Source organism: Falco biarmicus, chromosome 5, assembly GCF_023638135.1.
Source record: "Falco biarmicus isolate bFalBia1 chromosome 5, bFalBia1.pri, whole genome shotgun sequence".
Taxonomy (NCBI): domain Eukaryota; kingdom Metazoa; phylum Chordata; class Aves; order Falconiformes; family Falconidae; genus Falco; species Falco biarmicus.
The window spans coordinates 1,480,276-1,498,689 of record NC_079292.1 but is presented as its reverse complement, the minus strand read 5'-3'; the positions used below and the strand labels follow the sequence as shown (position 1 = coordinate 1,498,689).

Sequence of the window (18,414 nt, the reverse complement as noted above, 5' to 3'; positions counted from 1 at the left end):
TCTTGCTGATTTATTTGCCTACTAACTTATAAGCTGCCTAAAAAGCCCAAGTGTAAAAATTTTTTAAGACTTTTTCCTTGCAGCATTTCAGTATGTCTTTTATTGTAAAGAAATATTTTTAATGATCATACACAAAGTTTGAGGCATGAGTGTTTAAAGACTAAGTTTTTTGAGTTTTTGGCATCAATAGAACAGTGATTTACTTTGGATATAACCAAATTATACTTGCGGTCTATTTCAAGGCAATAAAAATAAACTGAATAACAGTAGACAGGGTGTGAGAATTCAGAGAGATTTAATTGTGTGCTTTCATTCTTAGGAATTGTTTACTAAGTCTTTCATGCTAATTTCAGGAGAATTGCATATGCTTCTAATGTGTTGTTGAAGCTTCTGTCAAAAACTTATTCTCTCTTTGAAAAAATCTAGGAATTCTTTGAAAAGAGGAAACTTAAATCAAAGATGAAGCTTCTGGGAGTATCATCTCCTAAAAGTTCAGCAGTCAGTTTAGATCTCCTCAATCTATATGTTGTTAATCAGATATCAAACAAAAAAGACAACACTGGTGAGTTTAGTGTAACAGTGTTCTTACTTCACAGTTAACAGGATCAGTTATCCTTAACTATTACTGCTATTATTTTAGCTCTTGTTCTTCCACTTATAATTTAAAGCTCAAATAAGTCTTGTTTTATTTTTAAAATAAAAGATTGTATGTATATACAAAAATTATGGTTGAATAAAGTCAGGCTGTTAGAGGACTCAAATAACTTTGGCAACTGCCTACTTCACCTTTAAAGCCTTGTACACTTATGCACCTTCCTCATTCCGTTCATTAATTTTACCCTATATCCATTTCTTTTTCCCTTTTCCATTTTCATAACTTTTGGGGAGCATTTGGAATAGCCTGTCAGTTCTACACAGAGTATCTTTCTTAAAATCCATTATTAAACTCCTAAAAAACCCCTACAACCTGAATCTTAACTCTTTACGTGTAGATGTGGTGCTTAAGGATGTGGTTGGACTTGATGATCTTTAAAGTCTTTTCCAACCTAAAAGGTTCTATGATTCTATGAATCTTATCCTCTGTGACATATTCGTAATCCAGATTGTAGAGAATTTGTTGTCCAATGCTCAGGAAGATTAGAAGGTGACTGAGGAGGGCAACAGAGCCTGTCTACACACAGTAGCAGACTGTAAATAATGTTATACTACAATGCCATTTAGAACAAGAGCTCTTGCATTGCTAGTAACAAAGAAAGCAAAAAATATGGCTTTAAATGGATTAAGAAACCTAAACAAACAGGTTTTTGACTCTAATGAAAATTCAGGAAGCTCCAAACTTTCTCCAAGCCCAGCGCTGACATTTTAAATATTTTCATTGCAGAGAACATGAGAAAGCCAGTCCACGTTGATATCGCTAAAGATGTGAAAATACCTGTTAGGAGGCACAACATAGAGCTTCCAATGTCACCACTACGTACACAACATATGTCAAACTTAGATGACATCCAGAACAGGTACTTACATAAAATAGGCAGTAGTTAAGCTATAATGAAGAGGTGTTTCATGATGGTCTTATATTTGGGGTATTAAGTGAACACAGATCATTCTAAGACAAAGAAATTTTACAGTCAGTCCTGGCATTCCAGTGATACTCTTACTATGAGAGAGTAAATGCTAAATAAAAAACTGTACAAGAAGTTGAGAAATTTTTTTTAAAATAATTTTTCTTTGCTCATGTCAGGTACATACACTAAGTTTATCTTACAGAGCAGGCTATTCAAACAGCATTTTCCACTTAACACTGTTTTCCCATCCAACATCAGACAACCTAAAGTGACTGACTCACATGCTGGCTGCTTCTAACTGCTAGAAAGAATCAGGCCTTTTTAGGATGTGTGGAAAAATACTCTTAAATTATTTTGAAATTAATATTCAGAATGTTTTTAATCTTACAGATCTTATATCTTGTACTTCATAGGCTGTTTTTATTCATTTTGTAAGGTTACAAAAGCAAGTATTGGACAGCAGAAGGCAGCATCTCTCAGAGAAAGTAAAATATCAGCATAATGTAAGTAGGATTATTGTTATCAGTGTTGTAAAGCTAAAAATGTGCAGCAATGACTGTATTTTTAAGTGTTTTTTTTTCAAAAAGTGACAAAATTTCATGGATACTGAAAGATATGAAGACTTCCTCTTTAAGGCTATATTGATATATTATTTGCCAGTCATATTTTATATTTGTTCCTGCTATTTCTAACATAAATCCTGAAAAGCTCACCTTGTCTTAGGAATTTTCAAAAATATTTAAGAATATCTGTGCTGTAAGCTAGTCAGAAAGGACAGAGATTATGGGAAAGAGACTGAGGCCAACAGCGGGTAAATTAAAAACAATATGCAGAAATGTGAAATGATGAAATGTGAGACGCATAGACAGAAGTGAGTCTGTAAGAGGAACTTAAGAGAACTTTAAGTAGATACAGTTGGGAAGTTCAAACACTCATTGAGGTTACAGTCGAAAACATTCTTTAGATGGAATTTGGGCTTCCCCCCCCCCCCCCCCCCCCCCCCGCCTCCACTGTTGCGTAAAAAACCTGACTAGACAACAAAAAAGTCAATGTGTTAGAAGACACTTAGTTTAGGTTAATTAGACTTGCTTGATAATATAGCTCCACTGACTCCTGCTGCTCATATCAGATAGGACTGAAGAAAAGATGCTTGTGGAAGATGCTTACATGGTATTATTCTGCATGTTCTTGGTCCATTCATAATGCCAAAGCATGTTTTCCTAGAGTGAGAAAGACAGATGTTTTTCTAGTGTTAGAAGTTCCTTTCTTTTGAGTCAGGAAGACTTATTTTGTACAGGTGAAAATTTCAGCTGGCTAATGTGTTTCAGCCAAGATTGCCATGAGCTACCACTACTTTTCTGGATATCACATTAAGTCAGCCTTCCCTTATGACTATTTTTCATCTGTTTCTCAAAGACAGAGAGAACATATTTCAGATTTAGTGTGGTCAGAAATAACGAATCAGAATGATACCTAAGTTTCTCCTCAACCTCCATTTGTATGGATAGATTTACATCAGTTCATCAAAACACATCATAATGCAGGGTGCACACACAGAAAGCTAGCTAATTTAATGTATCAATCAAAAAAGGAAGTCTAAGGCCTGTGTGTTGCAAAGGGCTGTTTTTAAGTCTTCATAAATTGAAGTATATCCAATTTAAGAAATTAAAATACATCCACTTTATTAAACAGAAAGAAAGGCTATAAAATTAATAATTTTCAGCTTTCTGGAAACTCACAGTTTGGTGGTACAAAGATTTTGTGCAATTAATATACAAGGCTTTTTCAGTCCATTAGTAGTTTGTGCTGCTTTCACTGGATAAACTGGATTACAGGCATTACTTCCATGTAGCTGTGGATACAGTGATATTTCATGAGTTTTGCCTTCACATTTCTCATGTTCTGATCTACTTGCGGTACCATTGTTGGTATCACAACATGCTAGAGTTCTCTTTACAATAGAATGGAGTGAAATATTTTTCATTTTACCACTTAAGAACCAAGTCAGCTTTACCTACACATCTAAAGCTAAAAATATATTTATAACCATCAGTCCTCAGGATAACATTTGTATGTATGCTTCAACTTCAGTAGGTACTTATGTGTTTCCCTGAAATAAGCCCTTATTACCTTATGTTTTTAATGAAAATACTTTATCAGAATCCATGAAAATTTTCTCTTGCGTATGGTATATGCGCAGAGATGTAAAAGATATGAAAAGGTTTGATTACTTTGAACTTTATGCTTACATCAAAACAGTTTTAGATAAGTAAAATACCTCTTTGCTATGTTTTGTCTAGTTATCACAGGTAACAGAATTAATGTATGCTGACTCTAGTATGAAACATGAAGACAACATAACAGGAGCTTTTAGTGCCTCTCCATTGCCCTTTACTGATTTTTGGTCCTCTAACTGTACACAACTCTCAGAAGAAAATTTCAACACAAACTTAATGGGCAACACTTGGGAACAGACCTATGAAGAGAAGCTGCAAAACCAGGTTTGGTTAATATTTAGTCATTTCCACAGAATTATTTTAAATTAACTTTCATTTATTTGGGATGTAGAGTTAATGTAATGGCGAAGGTAATTGTGAATGATTAACGTTTCTTGTATGCTGCTGGCAATGAATATTGCATATATACAAATATATTTCTTTCACTGTTATGAAATACACTTAACTTGAGCTTTTGTTCATTGAGCTTTCAGTATCGCTGATATCTGCAGAAAGAGTGAGTCACATACCGCTGGCTTTCTTTTGTTTCTGGCTTGTAAAGTTGGTTAAAGAAAGCTGAAATGTATATACTATTATAAATACAGCTTTCTTAAATGTACAATTAATTTAACTGGTTATCGTATGATCCCAGGTGATCACCATGACCTAATCTGTAATCATACACTGTCTCAGTAACATAGTTCTTACAGTATTCTCAATGCTCCCAAAAGGATTGAGAAAAGCCTGCTGTTTAATTCAAGTTCAGTTTAAGAAATGATTGAAAGTTATTTCTTCTGATGCCTGTTACTATTTTTTTCTTCTTGTTAACTTTTGGGTTCTTAAAAGAATCATCCTTAGAAAAGTAATAGCAAATATAATATTTATAAAATATATTTTTTATTGAAAATAATTAAACAAATTCTACATGTATTACCAATGATATTTTAAAGTCTTGAGGTGAGGAAGGAGTACTTCAGGGCTTCAGAAAGGGAGATGTTGAGTTGTTCAGGGAACAGGTAAGCACAAATCCACAGGAAGCTGACCTGGAGGGAAAAGGCGCCCAAGAAATATGTTTTCAAAACACAAGGCCAGTCCACCTCAATGTGCAAGAGAACGAGTATGTTCTGGAGGCCAGTTTGGCTAAATCGGGGAACTCCTGACTCAGCTCAAATAGGAAAAGGAGGTGTGGAAGGAGGGATGGGCAACCCAGGAAGAATATAAAAGCTTCCCCTGAGCTTGGAGGGGTGGCGTTAGGATGGTCAGAGCTGAAACTCACAAGTGTGAGAAGGGCACAAAGGAGGGCTTCTAGGTGTGTAATCAGCAAAAGGAAACCAAGGAAAATGCTTTCCACTGCTGTATAGACTTGAGACCCAGCGACAAAGGACATGGAAAAGTCTGAGGCACTCAAAATCTACTTTGCTTCAGGCTTTTCTGACAAGATTGCTCACTGTCATATCTTCAAGCTCAGTAGAGAGTTTGGGGGAGAGTGGCGCAAAATAGTATTGAAGGAACAAGTCAGGGAATCCTTAGTAACCTAGAGATAAAGAAATATATGGCACTGGACAGGGCACGTCCAAGTATATTGAGGGAGTTGAATGACACCACTGGAGGGCAGATGTCTATCATCTTTTAAAGACTGTGGTGATCAGGAAAGCTTTTGAATGTCAAGAAATACGCAAATGTTATGCCCATCTGCAAAAATCTGGGGAAGTATCATCTCGCCTCTGTCCCTGAAATGGTTATGGAGCTAGACCAATTCCAAGGTACATGAAGAACAAGAAGGTGACTGGGAACAGCCGTCGTAGATTTACCAAGGCCATACTGTGCCTGATGAACTTGATTCTCTTTTACTAGCTCTATGAATAAAAGAGAGCAGCAGATAATATTTACCTTGACTTTAGGAAGGCTTTTGATAAGGTTTCCCAATGAAATCCTGGTAGCCAAAGTAGGGAGGTATGAACCAGATGAGCAGATAGTAAGATGGGTAAAAAAATGGCTTTTAACTGTCATGCTCAAAGTCTAATTAGCAACAGATCAGTAATGGCAGGGATCCCCAAAGATTAATAATAAGTCCAGTCCATCTTCATTAGAGAACTGGACAGTGGGACAGAATGTACCCTCAGCACCTCAACAGGTTCATGTATGACACCATATTGGCAGTGATCATTACAGCAGCAGGGCTGCTAATCAGAGGGATCTTGACAAGCAGAAGGCAACCAGGAACTACATAGAGTTTAACACAGGGAAATACAAAGCCCTGCACCTTGAGAGAAATAACCCCATACATCAGTGCAGGTGGCGGCTGATTGAGTAGGCAGTAATCTTGCAGAGAAGGACCTGTGGGTGCTGGTGGACAAGTTTTATAAGTTGGCAGTGCACCCCTGTAGCAGCAAATGCCAACTACACAGAGGGCTGTATTAGAAAAAGCATACCCAGCGGTCAAAAGCAAGTGATAATTTCCCTCTGAGCAGCATACGTGAGAACACATCTGAAATATTGCGTCCAGTTTTGGGACCCCCAGCAGAGAGAGATCAACAAACTGTAGGAAGAGCAATGAAGTGCCACAAAAATTTTTAGGGAATTGGAGCACACGATGAATGTGGAGAGACTGAGCGAAGAGGGCTTTCATAGCCTGGGAAAGAGAAAGCTGTGGGGGCGTGGGGCAAACTAACTGCTGTCTTCCACAGTCCAAACAGAGTTACAGACAGGACAGAGCCTGAGGTATGCAGTGCAATGGCAAGATGTAAAAGCCACAATTTTCAACAATGGAAATTCTGTTTGTATAGGAAAAAAACATTGTCCGAAAAGTAGCTAAGAACCAGATGAGGCCCTCCAAAAAGGTTGTGGAATCTCAGTCCTGAACAATCCTGAACGATCTAGCCTTGAAGCTGGCTCTGCTTTGAGCAGGTTGGACTAGGTATCTCTTTAGGTCCCTTCTAGACAGCAGCTTTCTATGATTATGTGATCTTCAGTGGAACTTCAGCTTGTTACAGTCTATCAAGCTTGTTCATACTATGGGAGGATGGGGTGCTAAAAGGACATTTTGCATATTAACAGAGATGGGCAAATATGGAAAAGTATGAGTACAGAACTCAGTTTGGCTGTAAGGTTTGGGTTTCTACTGTGAAGATAAAAAGAAGTAAAAATAGTGGAGAAACATATATATTGTTTGTAAACCCAGCTTTAAAGTTTTAAACACTATAACTATTATGTATATTCAGAGTTTGACAGCTGCTACTGTTTCCTCAGCCAGGAAATAGTTCTGATCAAGACCCTTGGATTACAATACCTCCAAGCCAGTGCATTTTCAGGAAGTCTGATACAATGCCTCCGGAACTGTTTAAGCCATTGCATAGGTAGGCAATGATTTTACATTCAAGAGAGAAATAACAGTCAAATTTAAGAAAATGCTAAGATAATGTGAAGGTTATTGCTACTTGATTTTTCACTGATTTTTGGTGCTTTTCAAATAAACAGAAATTGAAATTATATGGAAAGACTGAAGATAGTAAGCTATTTAAATTTGCTGAAAGAAAGCAAAATTTAATTTTAGGCAGGTGCTTGGAACCATAATCTATTTTTCGCAACATCACGAACATGATGGTGTTACTGAATTCACCCTGAGCGAGAAGCACAGATTTACTAAGAGGCCCAGGGAGGGTAGCTACCCCAGCTTTCATGAGTCACTGTTGCAAGTGTCTGATGACCTTGATGTTGTAGCAATTGAGCAGCTTCTCCACCTACATTGTTTACATTTGGGATTCCAGGAACAAAGCATTTTCTTTCCTTCTGTTTCATATATGATCCTACTACAGCTGTTATTATTTTTTTTTTTTAGAATTGGTTCAAAAGTACTTTTATGAGAATACACACTTTGTTTTTAAAAGAAGGGATAGAAGACTAGAATATATTTCTTTTTGTATGTGCTGATTAAAAATCTTTTTAATCACAGAAGGTTAGGGCCAGACACATTTTTACTGAACATTTTATTTCAGTTTATTTCCAGGGGCTCTTGCCTTGGATCTAGTGGTATTACAAGGCTAATCTTTCTTCACTCTTTTCATTCCGTAAGTCTGCCATCTGGTTGAAAGTACCTGTCAGTCAGTCTCTAGCTTTGACTGGATAGAGCCATAAAAGGGCCATATATTATTTTGCTGTTCCTGAAGTACCTACAAACTGTTTGCCTGGGGAGTCGAGTGACTGATAAGCTCACTGACCACATCATAACTAGATGAACACATCAGCTTCCTGTCTTAGTGCCTTAACTTTCTCTTTCTCTCTTCTCCCAGCTTTGCCTGGCTTTCTCCAGCAAAACCTAAAATGGCAATAACATTCACCTTGCTGTATATCTTGCTGAATTTCTGATTAATATCTTTACATTAAAGCCTTTTGTAACCTTATCTCGCCTACATCTCCTCTTTCATTTCTACATAGACCCTGAGGCCTGCACTCATCTGCTTATGGCACCTCCCTTAGTCCTCTGACCATTCATGGTTCACTAACATCTCCTTTCCCACAGTTCTTCAAATCTGTTTCTTTGTATCATCCTTGTTTTGTTTTCATCCATTGTAGCCGTCTTATACCTCAAGAGCTGACAGTTCTCCTGAGAAGGGAGTTGCTTTCACTGTTGGTGAAAAGCAGGGTATAAACTTACATGGTTGTTTAATGTCATTGTAACACACTGATGGTGTAATCCATGTGCATACATCTGAGAGCTGTGGCACCTCAAGATAAATAAATATTAACTAAAAATTCTAGATGTCTTATTTCCTCATCTACTATTAACTTTTACTTAGCGTTACCAAATGTTCAGCTGCAGTGAAGAAGCAACATCTGAATTGCTTCACAAACTGGTTTTACTTTCCTCATGTAGATCTATCAAATTTCTCCAGAAATAAGCTCTAGTTAGTGTTTTGTCTTTTAAAATTGTTTTGGGGAGGTTTCTGTAAGTAGAGGACACTCTCATTTAAGTTCTCTAGGATCTTTATCCAGTTCCAAGTATTTGCTGAGCAAAACTACAGAATTTTTCTCCAGTAAATTGTCTGTACTACATTTCAGTTTGCAAGTTCTATTGATAGTATTGCTCAATTTTTTTTAAAGAAAGGGTGTTTTTTGAATGACCACCTTTGGCACTTCTTTTTGTTTCAGAAGCCTCTCAACTTTTTGCTCACATTTTTTGAAAGGTCAGTCAGTAGATCAAGCCTAGAAAGAAAAGCAAGGAAAATGCTAGATTAAGAGCCAAGTAAGCTTTCATGCTAATGATGCTAGCATGATAGCATCTTCAAAACCACTACTATCAGAAGTGAGGTAGGGAAGTATGGGCAAAAGAAAGTGTCTGACAGGCCTTCTGACAGCTGAATAAAAAAATTCTGTGCTGAATTAGGATTACTGACCTTGAGTGAAAATGGAAGTAATTTCCTAAAGAGACCAGGGATTAAGCAGTACACAGAGCTTATTAGAGCTTTCAGTACAGGAGAGAACTTTAGTCTTGAAGAACAAACTATTTTTATGAACAGAAGAAGCTGTCTTCCTCTTTTTCTTTCTCTCCCTCTCTCTCTCTCTTTTTTTTTTTTTTCCTTTTGTTTTGTTTTGTTTTCCAAAGTGAACTTCTTTGGTCAGCTGGTGGAGCAGCAGTGACATACTGTGGCTGATTTATAAATCACAGTTTCCTACTCAGGATGATGTGCTCCAGGTCTTGGTATGTTTGGAGTCACCATGAAACAGAATCCCTTTTAAGTCAACCTCGCTATAAAGTGGAAAAAAAATTCAGTTGATGTCATGTACCTTTGGGACAAAAGCAAGTGTGATGAGCAGTAAAGTCTTCGAGAATTTTATCATCAAATTATCATTATTTGTTGTGTTAGTAGTTAGCATTTTGCTTATTTATTTACTGAGCAAACTGTTTTTTTCTTGTCTAACCACCCTCCACCTCATACCCCTCAGGCTAGACTATATGAATTCTGCCAGGAAAAACCCAGTGATAATGACCAGTAACAAACTGGAAAACAGTGAAGGAATAAAAGAACCATTGTTTGATGTTGCAAAAGAAACTGCAGAACTGAAAGCTCCCCAAGATGGAAATGATTGTTCCTTTCTGGCACTGTTTGAAGATGAAAGCCGACCAATACATAATAATCCTTCCACAAACCATTTTAATCCTTTTGTTAACCAAAGCAGTACTGATATTTTTTTCATTGATCCTGATGATAGAAATCAAATGGCCAACAGAAATTATCCTTATGATACTAGAGAAGTTTATCCTGCAATCAATCCAAAAGAAAGTCCTGTAGACAGACACCTTAAAGGCATTTTCACAGCTCCAGAACAGGTTTTACTTAAAAGTAACAGTGCCTCAAGTGCAAGCTACAAGAAAACCAGTGGACTTCATAAAACCCACATGCAGGACTGTTTTGAGGGACAGCACTACTTCATACCCTCTGAAAAGAAAGAAAAACATGCAAACGGTGCGTGTCAATATTTTAAGGACATATATTCTGGGGTTTATATTCCTTTTAAAGACATATGCTTTTATAGTCAGAGATGTGTCTGCCCTGACTGAAAACATGTAATGAATCTCCAGAATACAGTAATTTAGTTTTAAGTCAAATTATTTAAATTATTTTTTAAAGTTAAAAACCCATTACTTTTCAAATTGCATTTATGCTATTGTGTTTTATGATCAAGGTTTACTTTTTTATTTTAGATACATTTGCTTATCAGCAGATGAACTTAAAGAAGAACATGCAGAACTATTCAAGAAAAAAAAGGTGAGTGCCATAGAAATTACCAATCTAATAACTAGTGATAACTGCAGAGACCTTGCTGAATTGGAGAAAACCTGCTAAGAGGCCGTAAAGACAAAATTCTAAGCAGTATTACTGAGGACCCAGGTTTTCCCAGTGAAAACAGTACTGAATAATGTGAACAAAACAATGCGCAGGTAAGTCCTTTATACCATTGTTCATCTGCCTATAATAACTACAGAGAAAAACTGTTTCATGAGACAATTTTGAGTCCCTGAAGTTAAGCTTTTGCTCTGACTTGCCTTCTAAAAGACCCCGTCTCCTTTACCTTACCACAGAGGAAGTTAGTCTCTTCTCTGGGCTAAAGTTAGCATATGTGAGTGCCCCATGTTTTACAAAAGATGTTCTTGTCAAAGACTCAGATCCATTAACACCTTCCATTTTACAAAGCAGCACTATCTTCTGCCATCTCTCATATTACATTTTGCATTTCAGCAGAAAAAAATTTTGTGAACAGCAGATTCTTGGTGTTAAATCTCATGTTCAGAAATAAGTTCAATGATCTCAATAGTGGGAAGCATTTCATGGTTACTGAAGATTAAAAAACCCCAAACCCTGAAGACAAAAAAGTCACCAGTAATGACTTTAATTGGGGGGGGGGTGGGGGGGTGGGTGTTGGGCGCGGAGTACAGGAGGGGAAATAATTTACCAGAGAACTCTGTGTTTGCATCTCTCAGTGACAATGATTTTGTAGCAGAATCAGCCTGGAGACAGAACCAGCTCTTTGCATTTGAAGAGGTAACTTTTATGGAGACATTTTTTTTGTCAAACCTACTGTTTGCACCATTCATCTGAGGTGGTGATCCAGCTGAATCCTTACTACTAATGCTTCATTATTTTTAAAAGTTCACAGCAGCACAAGAAAAAGTGTGTAAGTTTGGAGTGAGTTCAAATCTTCACAAGATGGAGAAGGGTTAGTATCATTGATACATTATTAACTCAAAAATAATTTTTTTTTCCTGTGAAATTGAAACAATTACTTTTAAAGCCAGGAAGAAGTATTTTGATCTTTTTAGGATGTTACATTTGATGAGGGCTTGTATTTTTGATTCACACAGCACCGTATAAAAATGACTAGCATTGCCAGGTAATTAAGAACTACTTGTGTTTGCTTTTCCTTGAAGTGATAAATTCAGGTTAACACGTCTCTGGTGAGTATTACACACCTTTTTTTTCATTGTCCCATTTCCTCCAAAGTTGTTCCCTAAACTGAAAAGCCAGATCTGGAAGTAGGTGTAACTGCTGAAACAAACAAACAAAAACATGAGGGAGGTCAAGAGTACTAATCTGAACACCATAGCTCAAGTTAACTAACATTACCATACAATAAAAGTGCCAGTTAAATGCTAGTATTTTTCTTTCTTTCTCTTCCTGCAGACCTCTGCTGATTGGAAGGAATCTTAGACATGTGTTTTGTATAAATTAATATATTAATTAGATGTTTGACATGTGCCATTTTATTGGTCTAGTCTTTACTATTCTTTATTCTCCTTCCTTAGACTATATGCTGTCATTCCAGTTGTGGACAGAGTGAAGGGGAATCAGCAGCGAGATCCCACGTCCTTTTTGCTCCCCCAGTAGCTGTAGGGGTCAGCTGTGCTGGCTGCATTTCAGAGCAGAAGATCTCCCAAGAAAAAAACCACGTAACTTGCATGGCAGCCAATGTGTGCAGGGAGTCTCCTGCATTCCCTGCCTGCCCTTGCTCTGCAAAGGCCTTCCTCCTTTTGAGTAGTGCAGCTCAGCTGCTGGTGATTAACAGCTGCTGGGGCTCACTTTCTGTTAAGTTGTGTTGACCTGAGAGAAGAATTAGTTATTGCCAAGAACTGTATTGACCTCACTAACACTTTATTCTTTGAACAGTATCTTAAAACTACATCAGAAGTAGTAATGTTTAATTCTACAGGCTGTACTTGAGAGTGGCATGGTTGGTGAACTTTTGGTGAGTAACTTTTCATCTTGTTTTTCAGATGCGGAGTCATCACTCAGCAGCCAGTCTCCCAGTTACTCTCCAAGGCCAACAGACACCTGTTTCAGCTCTAGTCCTGACACGGTGAGTACTTCCCCTTTATGGGTTCACAGGGGTTCATTTGAATGATATCTGTATGCCCGACTGCATCTAAGGGTGGATGTAGCTGGAATCTTATTTATGGTTTTGTTTTGTACAAGGCAACTTCATGTGTGAGGAAGACAAGGAATGATTAGCTGTAAATTTTCCTAAGTAGTTTAACAGCCATGTCGTCTGGTCTCTAGATAATGCCAGGCGTTGTGAAATTATAGTAACATGACTGTGGGAAGATGCTAAGCAAGCTTCTGCACTCTTCTTTAATGTATAGCCGCTTTACGTTACATGCCTGTAAGGCAGGAGGATTTGACACACTGTGTTTTCAGTCCTTCTTGAACACAAAAATGCCACAATGTAAGAATATAAATTCTGTGTGAAAGTGAAGGTCCACCTTACCCACGCTCTCTTCAACAAAGGCCAGGATTACATCCTTGGAGAAAGAATGAAAAAAGCCCACCCAAACAACCCAAACCAGACAGTTCTGGCCTTTCTGTTTATTTCATTAACTTAGTTCTTAGTTATTGAACTATTTAAACAGTTGCATTCACACAATTCTGTTCAAACAGGCTGAAGAGGAAGACACAGCCAAAAAGAATGAATATCTGAATGAACAGTCCTTGAAGATAGATGATGCCTGCCTAGTCTCAGCCTCAGCAGGCATGGAGCCCCCCAAAACCTGTCACCCCAGAACAGTGCCTCTCCAGCCTAGCAGTATTTTGACTAGAGAAGAAGCAAACCCCCTGCAGGAGAAAGACTCTAGTTTATGTGCCACAGAAAAGGAAAACAAAATCCATACCGCCCTTTCTGAGGGCAGCCCATTACACCAAGCTCTTAAAAGAGAGCAAGTCACCCGCAGTACCAGGTGTGATGCTTCATCGCAGACTGAGAGCTCTGTGACAGAAATAGGGAAAGTGGATGTTGCCACCCAGTGTGGCACCACGCGGGTGTGCAGCTGTGGGAACTCCCTCCCCTTTGCCTGCAGCCCAAGGCAGGTCCCTCCTCCCAGTGCCACAGGCACTGCTGGAAGGCACAAAATGTCAGTGCATGAGGCGCTGCAGCCTGTGGGCACAGACAGCATAGCAGGAATAGCGGCGTTTTCTTCTGAGGCTGAGTATCTGAGTTTGGGTGGCGGAAGGACTCTAGAGGTGCTGAACTATATTGATACAATGAAGAAGAGAGATAAGCAGTGAGCAACTAGAATGGCACGTAAGAAATACAGAAGTTTTGTCTTGTTCTCAATGTGTTTCATTGAACTGACATATTTTAATTTTTCTAGCCTGATTGGAAAAAATACTTTTTTGCTCTTTGCTTTAAATTAGTATTAACTATGGATATCTATCTACCTACTGCTGTCTCTAACTATGGATATTTCTATAGATCTCCAGCTGTTACAATAGCCTAGTACTAGTAAATATATACCTTAGGAATTAGATTAGTGTCCCCAGCATATATCCGTACTATTCTGTAGTTTGGGATTGACTTTGCTTCTCTTGAAGGTAGTAGAAAGATTCTGTTTCACTTCAAAACATATTTGATATGGCTCTTAGTTCAGAACTATTATCTGATTCTTATCCATTTTGACAGACATACTAGCCTTTGCCATATGTTTGTACTAAATACAGAGATGGGCAACAACAGAAAATGTACATCTGCACACATAGAATACAATGTCATTTAAAAAGAACAAATGTATTTGTTTTTACAAAACCCCAATGTTTAATTTTTCTTCCATAGCAGATCTATTGAGTCATTCTCTAGCTGTTAATACTGACAAATCTTTTACGTGCTTCTGTATTTTGCCAGCAGACTGAAAATCTGAAATGCTTTCCTCTTCAGTATTTGTGTGAAGCTACAAATCACAACAAATAAAAGTTTCTGATAATATTGTTTCTAGGTTATATTCTTTCCTTCTAAAAAAGTTCCTAGTAAAGGTGGCAGGGAGACTCACTCTGTTACTGACATCTTCTACTTAAATATCAATATAGCTTTACTATACATACGTATCAATCTATGTTACTATACATCTGTTATATGTGTGTGTGTAGGCTAGTGTTAGCCAGCTGGCTGTGTGCAGGGATCCTGCTCATTACAAACTGGGCTTGGGCAAAAGCTATGCTGGAGACTATTCCTTGAACAGTGCAGGAGATTTTCTTTTATGAGGTTAATATGTTGTGCCTTCTCCCTTGCAGACAGCTGTTAAAAGATTCACTGCCCTTATTCCCACCAGGTCAGTTTCTTTTATTTCTACGTTTTGTAATAAAAGATTTTGTGGATGAAGGGATGTGTGTCACCCAGCCCTGATGAGACTCATTACCATTCTTTGTCCTGTTCTCATCATGAAACTAGCGGCTGTGTTTTCTGCTGGGTTCTGTTTTTGAAGCTAAGAGCCATTTTAGGTAGCCACGAGGTCTATATTGTTCAACAGTGTTCAGGTTTATGGCTATGCCATTTTAGAAACTGCATCTCAGAAAATTTCCCTGGACTTTTTGGTACTTGGAAGAAAAAAGCATTGTCTTTTACATATATAAATTGTGTATGTGGGAAGTGGTTTGCAAAGCTGGGCCTTTGAAATGTGTAACATGTAGCCAATTCACTGCCCACTTCCTAAGGCTTGACATCAGCAGATTTTCTCTTTTAGGTTGCCTCAATTTATTGTCAAAGCAACCTCTCTGGTCATTTTTTTTTAATCTGAAACTGCAATGTTCATCTTCTTCGCAGGAACTACAATTTATCTGAATAACAGCTATGACTTGCTGGAAGCTCAGCCATCACCGGTAATTTGTAAGGGACAGTTCTTCACTCAGCGTTACGAAGCTCGTTCAGATTGTGCCCCATGAGCAGCAGCCTGTGCTGGCTTGAATGAGGAGATCTCGAAGGCGTGCCCTTTCCCAGCCGTCCCCCGTGCCTGGTACGTACCTGTCAGCCTTTCCAGCGGTGCACATCCAGCTTCTCGGCCCTCCCCACAGCCGACACTGCTTCAGCTCACTTGGTCTGCCAGCCTCCTGCAATATGCTGCGTCACATTACAGCTAAAAGCTCCAGCGCAGTATACTTTAGTTTGGAGGGTTTTTTTATTAGACGGGCAGATATCAAATTGCCGCGTGGCCAGATAGTTCTCTGGTGGCTGGGCTTGGAGAGGTGCTGAAGTGACCCAACCTAAGACAAACTGCCATTAACTTGCAATGGAAGTTACACTACTGACCTCTGCAAGCGGCATTGTTGTTGGGACTTTGACATTTTGCTTTGTTCTACAGTGACGTGAGCTACCCAAATTCAGGCAGGTACTCCAATCTGCAGAGCAAGCCTCTGCGCAGGTTGTATTTGCGGTCTGCTCCTATGAACCTACAGGACAAAAAGCGCAGGTCAGAACTGGGAAAAGGGAGCTGGTTGCACTGTATGGATATATATGTCGAGGTGTTCAAATGAAGCAATACCTCTTTCTTAAATGATCTCTCAGAATTTCAAACCTTTCGGTGGGTATAGCTTATCTCCACTTCAGCCACTAATACAGAAGCTTTCACAATTTGTCTGGTTCCAGCCAGATTTCAGCCTAGGCTGCACCGTTTCCCAGTAAGGACTGAAATTACATAGCTCGGTGCCAGACACACATTTTCTGGCTGGCTGTCTGTGAGAGCTGCATACATGTCTCTAACGCAGTAATGCGCCACTTGGGATATGTCAATCACCACAGATAATCATGTTCCAAAGCCTTTGGATGAAAGCATATAAAATCCAATTACCTTACATTTTTTACCTGTAATTGCAAAGCAATCAGAAGAAAGAGAACTGTCTTTGTAGTGGTATGTGTGCTGGCAATGATGATAAATAAGGTAGTGTGCTCATTTTAGCCACTAGAGGAGTATTTTAAAGTGTTTACATTACTATTATTGCATTAGAAGAGAATCATGCTTTCACCTTACCTCAGTGCCAGTCTCCCCTGCTGCTCAGGTGATTTCTTTCACCTGATTTTTTTTGATTTTTGGGAAGAGTTGAGTTTGGTTTAATAGTAATCTACTCTCTCTCCTAGTGGTAGCCTCAAATCATGCTTTCTTCAGCTGATGCTTCAGCACCCAATGCTATTAATCCACCAATATTTGTACCCTAGTAATGACCATCATCCCAATATATGGTCAGGCACCACCAGCTTTCTCTGAGGCAACAGCATAGGTAGAGACGCTCCTTTTTCATCCATGACAATCCTCCTGGCCGTGTGCTAAGTCTCTGGGGAGGCCACAGAAATGTGTTATGTTTTTAACTGTGTTTGGTAAGCATCAATTATAAGTTGAGTTTTCTTGGGGAAAAGGAGAAAAGGGTATCTGTAACTAACCAAAAACTAGGTACATTGGTTTAACAGTGGCACTCAAATGCTTCTAAATACGCATTAAAAAAACCCCAAAAAACTCTCATGGAAAATGTTACCCTAAGCTTCAGTGAGAAGCAATTTTAATATGCAGCTGGTAACCTTTTTTTCCTATAAAATCAGCTCTAATTACAGTAACCTGCAAGGTAAGGTTTTCTGGGTAAGCACCAAGAGAAATTTTCTTTCATTAATGGGGCAGTTTGTTGCTGAATGTTATTATAGCAAAAGCCTCCACAAACTTTTTAGAAATCCTTATTTCATTTTCATGAAGGATTATCATTGTGGGAAATGAGAAGCTTAAGTCTTTTACACAAGTGATTATTTCTCAGGTGGAAACTGTGAATTGGCTTTTTAAGGGTTTTAGCAGACAACAGATTCAGAAAGGATGACATTTCCTAGGAAAAGTATTCAACTCTCCGCATCCAATGCCTCATCTGTTCCCACAAAAAGAGAATGACCTCTCTGCAACACTTCATCCTCTTCTCACTGACAACCTCTGACGGATTCAGAGCTTGCTTCTCCAGGGCTGGTGATACTGAACTCCAACAACATCTCATAACTGAGCTGAATACAAGGTGTTTGCCCTCTCGCCCAGCCACACTGCTGAAAATTCACACCCTGCACCTAGACAGTGCTTGCTCTGGGTGCTGCAGCTCACTGGCTGTGAAAGCCAACGGACACCAGCTTGCACTGAGCTCCTGCACAGCACGCTGGCGGCTGCAGATGATGCCGATACACCGGCTCTGTGTGAGGTGACGGGGAAAACAGAGACAAAAGACAGAGGGGTGGAAAGTGAGTGAAGATACGGCAGGAGGCTGCAAGAAGGCCACTGTATTATTTAATAGAGCTGAGAGAAAATATTTCCAAATTAGCTGTTCGTGCATGCTTGCAGAGAGAAGGCCGCAATTTACTGCTGCAGTGTCAGGCTCAGCACACAGCTGGCCTGGCCAAAGGACCCAGAGCTGTGGCCGATCATAGGACAAGCCAATACATCATGTTGCAGGAGATTTACTCTCTTCCCTGGCTGGAGGTAATTCTCAGGAAATGGGAGGCCTCTAAGGAGGTTTGCTTTCCAGAGAAGCTGAGCTCCCTGCAAACAGATACATTTTTGGAGAACCCCAGATCACCTGAAGCTGGCGGCGTTCTCTGAGCTGGACCAGTCCAAATCCTGCTTGAGGCAGGGCCAGCTGGAGCAGGTTGCTCTGGGCCACAGCCAGCTGCTGTCAACAGCCACCTGGGCTGGGGGTGGGGGGATAAACCGTGCCAGGTAGGTGACCCCAGGGAAGCTGTGCCGGCTCACAGCAGCTGCTGCAGGTGGAGGCAGCTGCTGCCTGCAGTGGTTTCCACCCTGCGCGGTGACCCAGGCAGGAGCCTGAGGCTGGAGGAAGAGGAGCTGTAGGCATGTGAGG

The 18,414-nt window shown here is 39.3% G+C and overlaps 1 protein-coding gene across 1 annotated transcript; it reads left to right on the top strand.

The window, feature by feature from the left end:
• The first annotated feature begins 400 nt into the window (after positions 1-400).
• Positions 401-18,200, top strand: C5H12orf40 (chromosome 5 C12orf40 homolog). The gene is made up of 13 exons (XM_056342103.1): positions 401-562; positions 1,382-1,514; positions 2,002-2,068; positions 3,866-4,066; positions 7,031-7,137; positions 9,725-10,245; positions 10,485-10,548; positions 11,262-11,322; positions 11,431-11,497; positions 12,552-12,634; positions 13,213-13,852; positions 14,836-14,873; positions 15,365-18,200. Exons 1-11 carry the CDS (start codon positions 460-462, stop codon positions 13,834-13,836), a joined length of 2,031 nt encoding a protein of 676 aa, XP_056198078.1. The 5' UTR covers positions 401-459; the 3' UTR covers positions 13,837-13,852; positions 14,836-14,873; positions 15,365-18,200.
• The last annotated feature ends 214 nt before the right edge of the window (positions 18,201-18,414 follow it).

What these genes read in the sequence shown, in the direction of transcription:
- C5H12orf40 (XM_056342103.1), top strand. Translation starts at nt 460, where the DNA reads ATGAAGCTTCTGGGAGTATCATCTCCTAAAAGTTCAGCAGTCAGTTTA. An exon ending in AGCTCTTTGCATTTGAAGAG is followed by an intron (nt 11,323 to 11,430) that starts GTAACTTTTATG and finishes TATTTTTAAAAG; the next exon opens with TTCACAGCAGCACAAGAAAA. An exon ending in TCAGCTCTAGTCCTGACACG is followed by an intron (nt 12,635 to 13,212) that starts GTGAGTACTTCC and finishes CTGTTCAAACAG; the next exon opens with GCTGAAGAGGAAGACACAGC.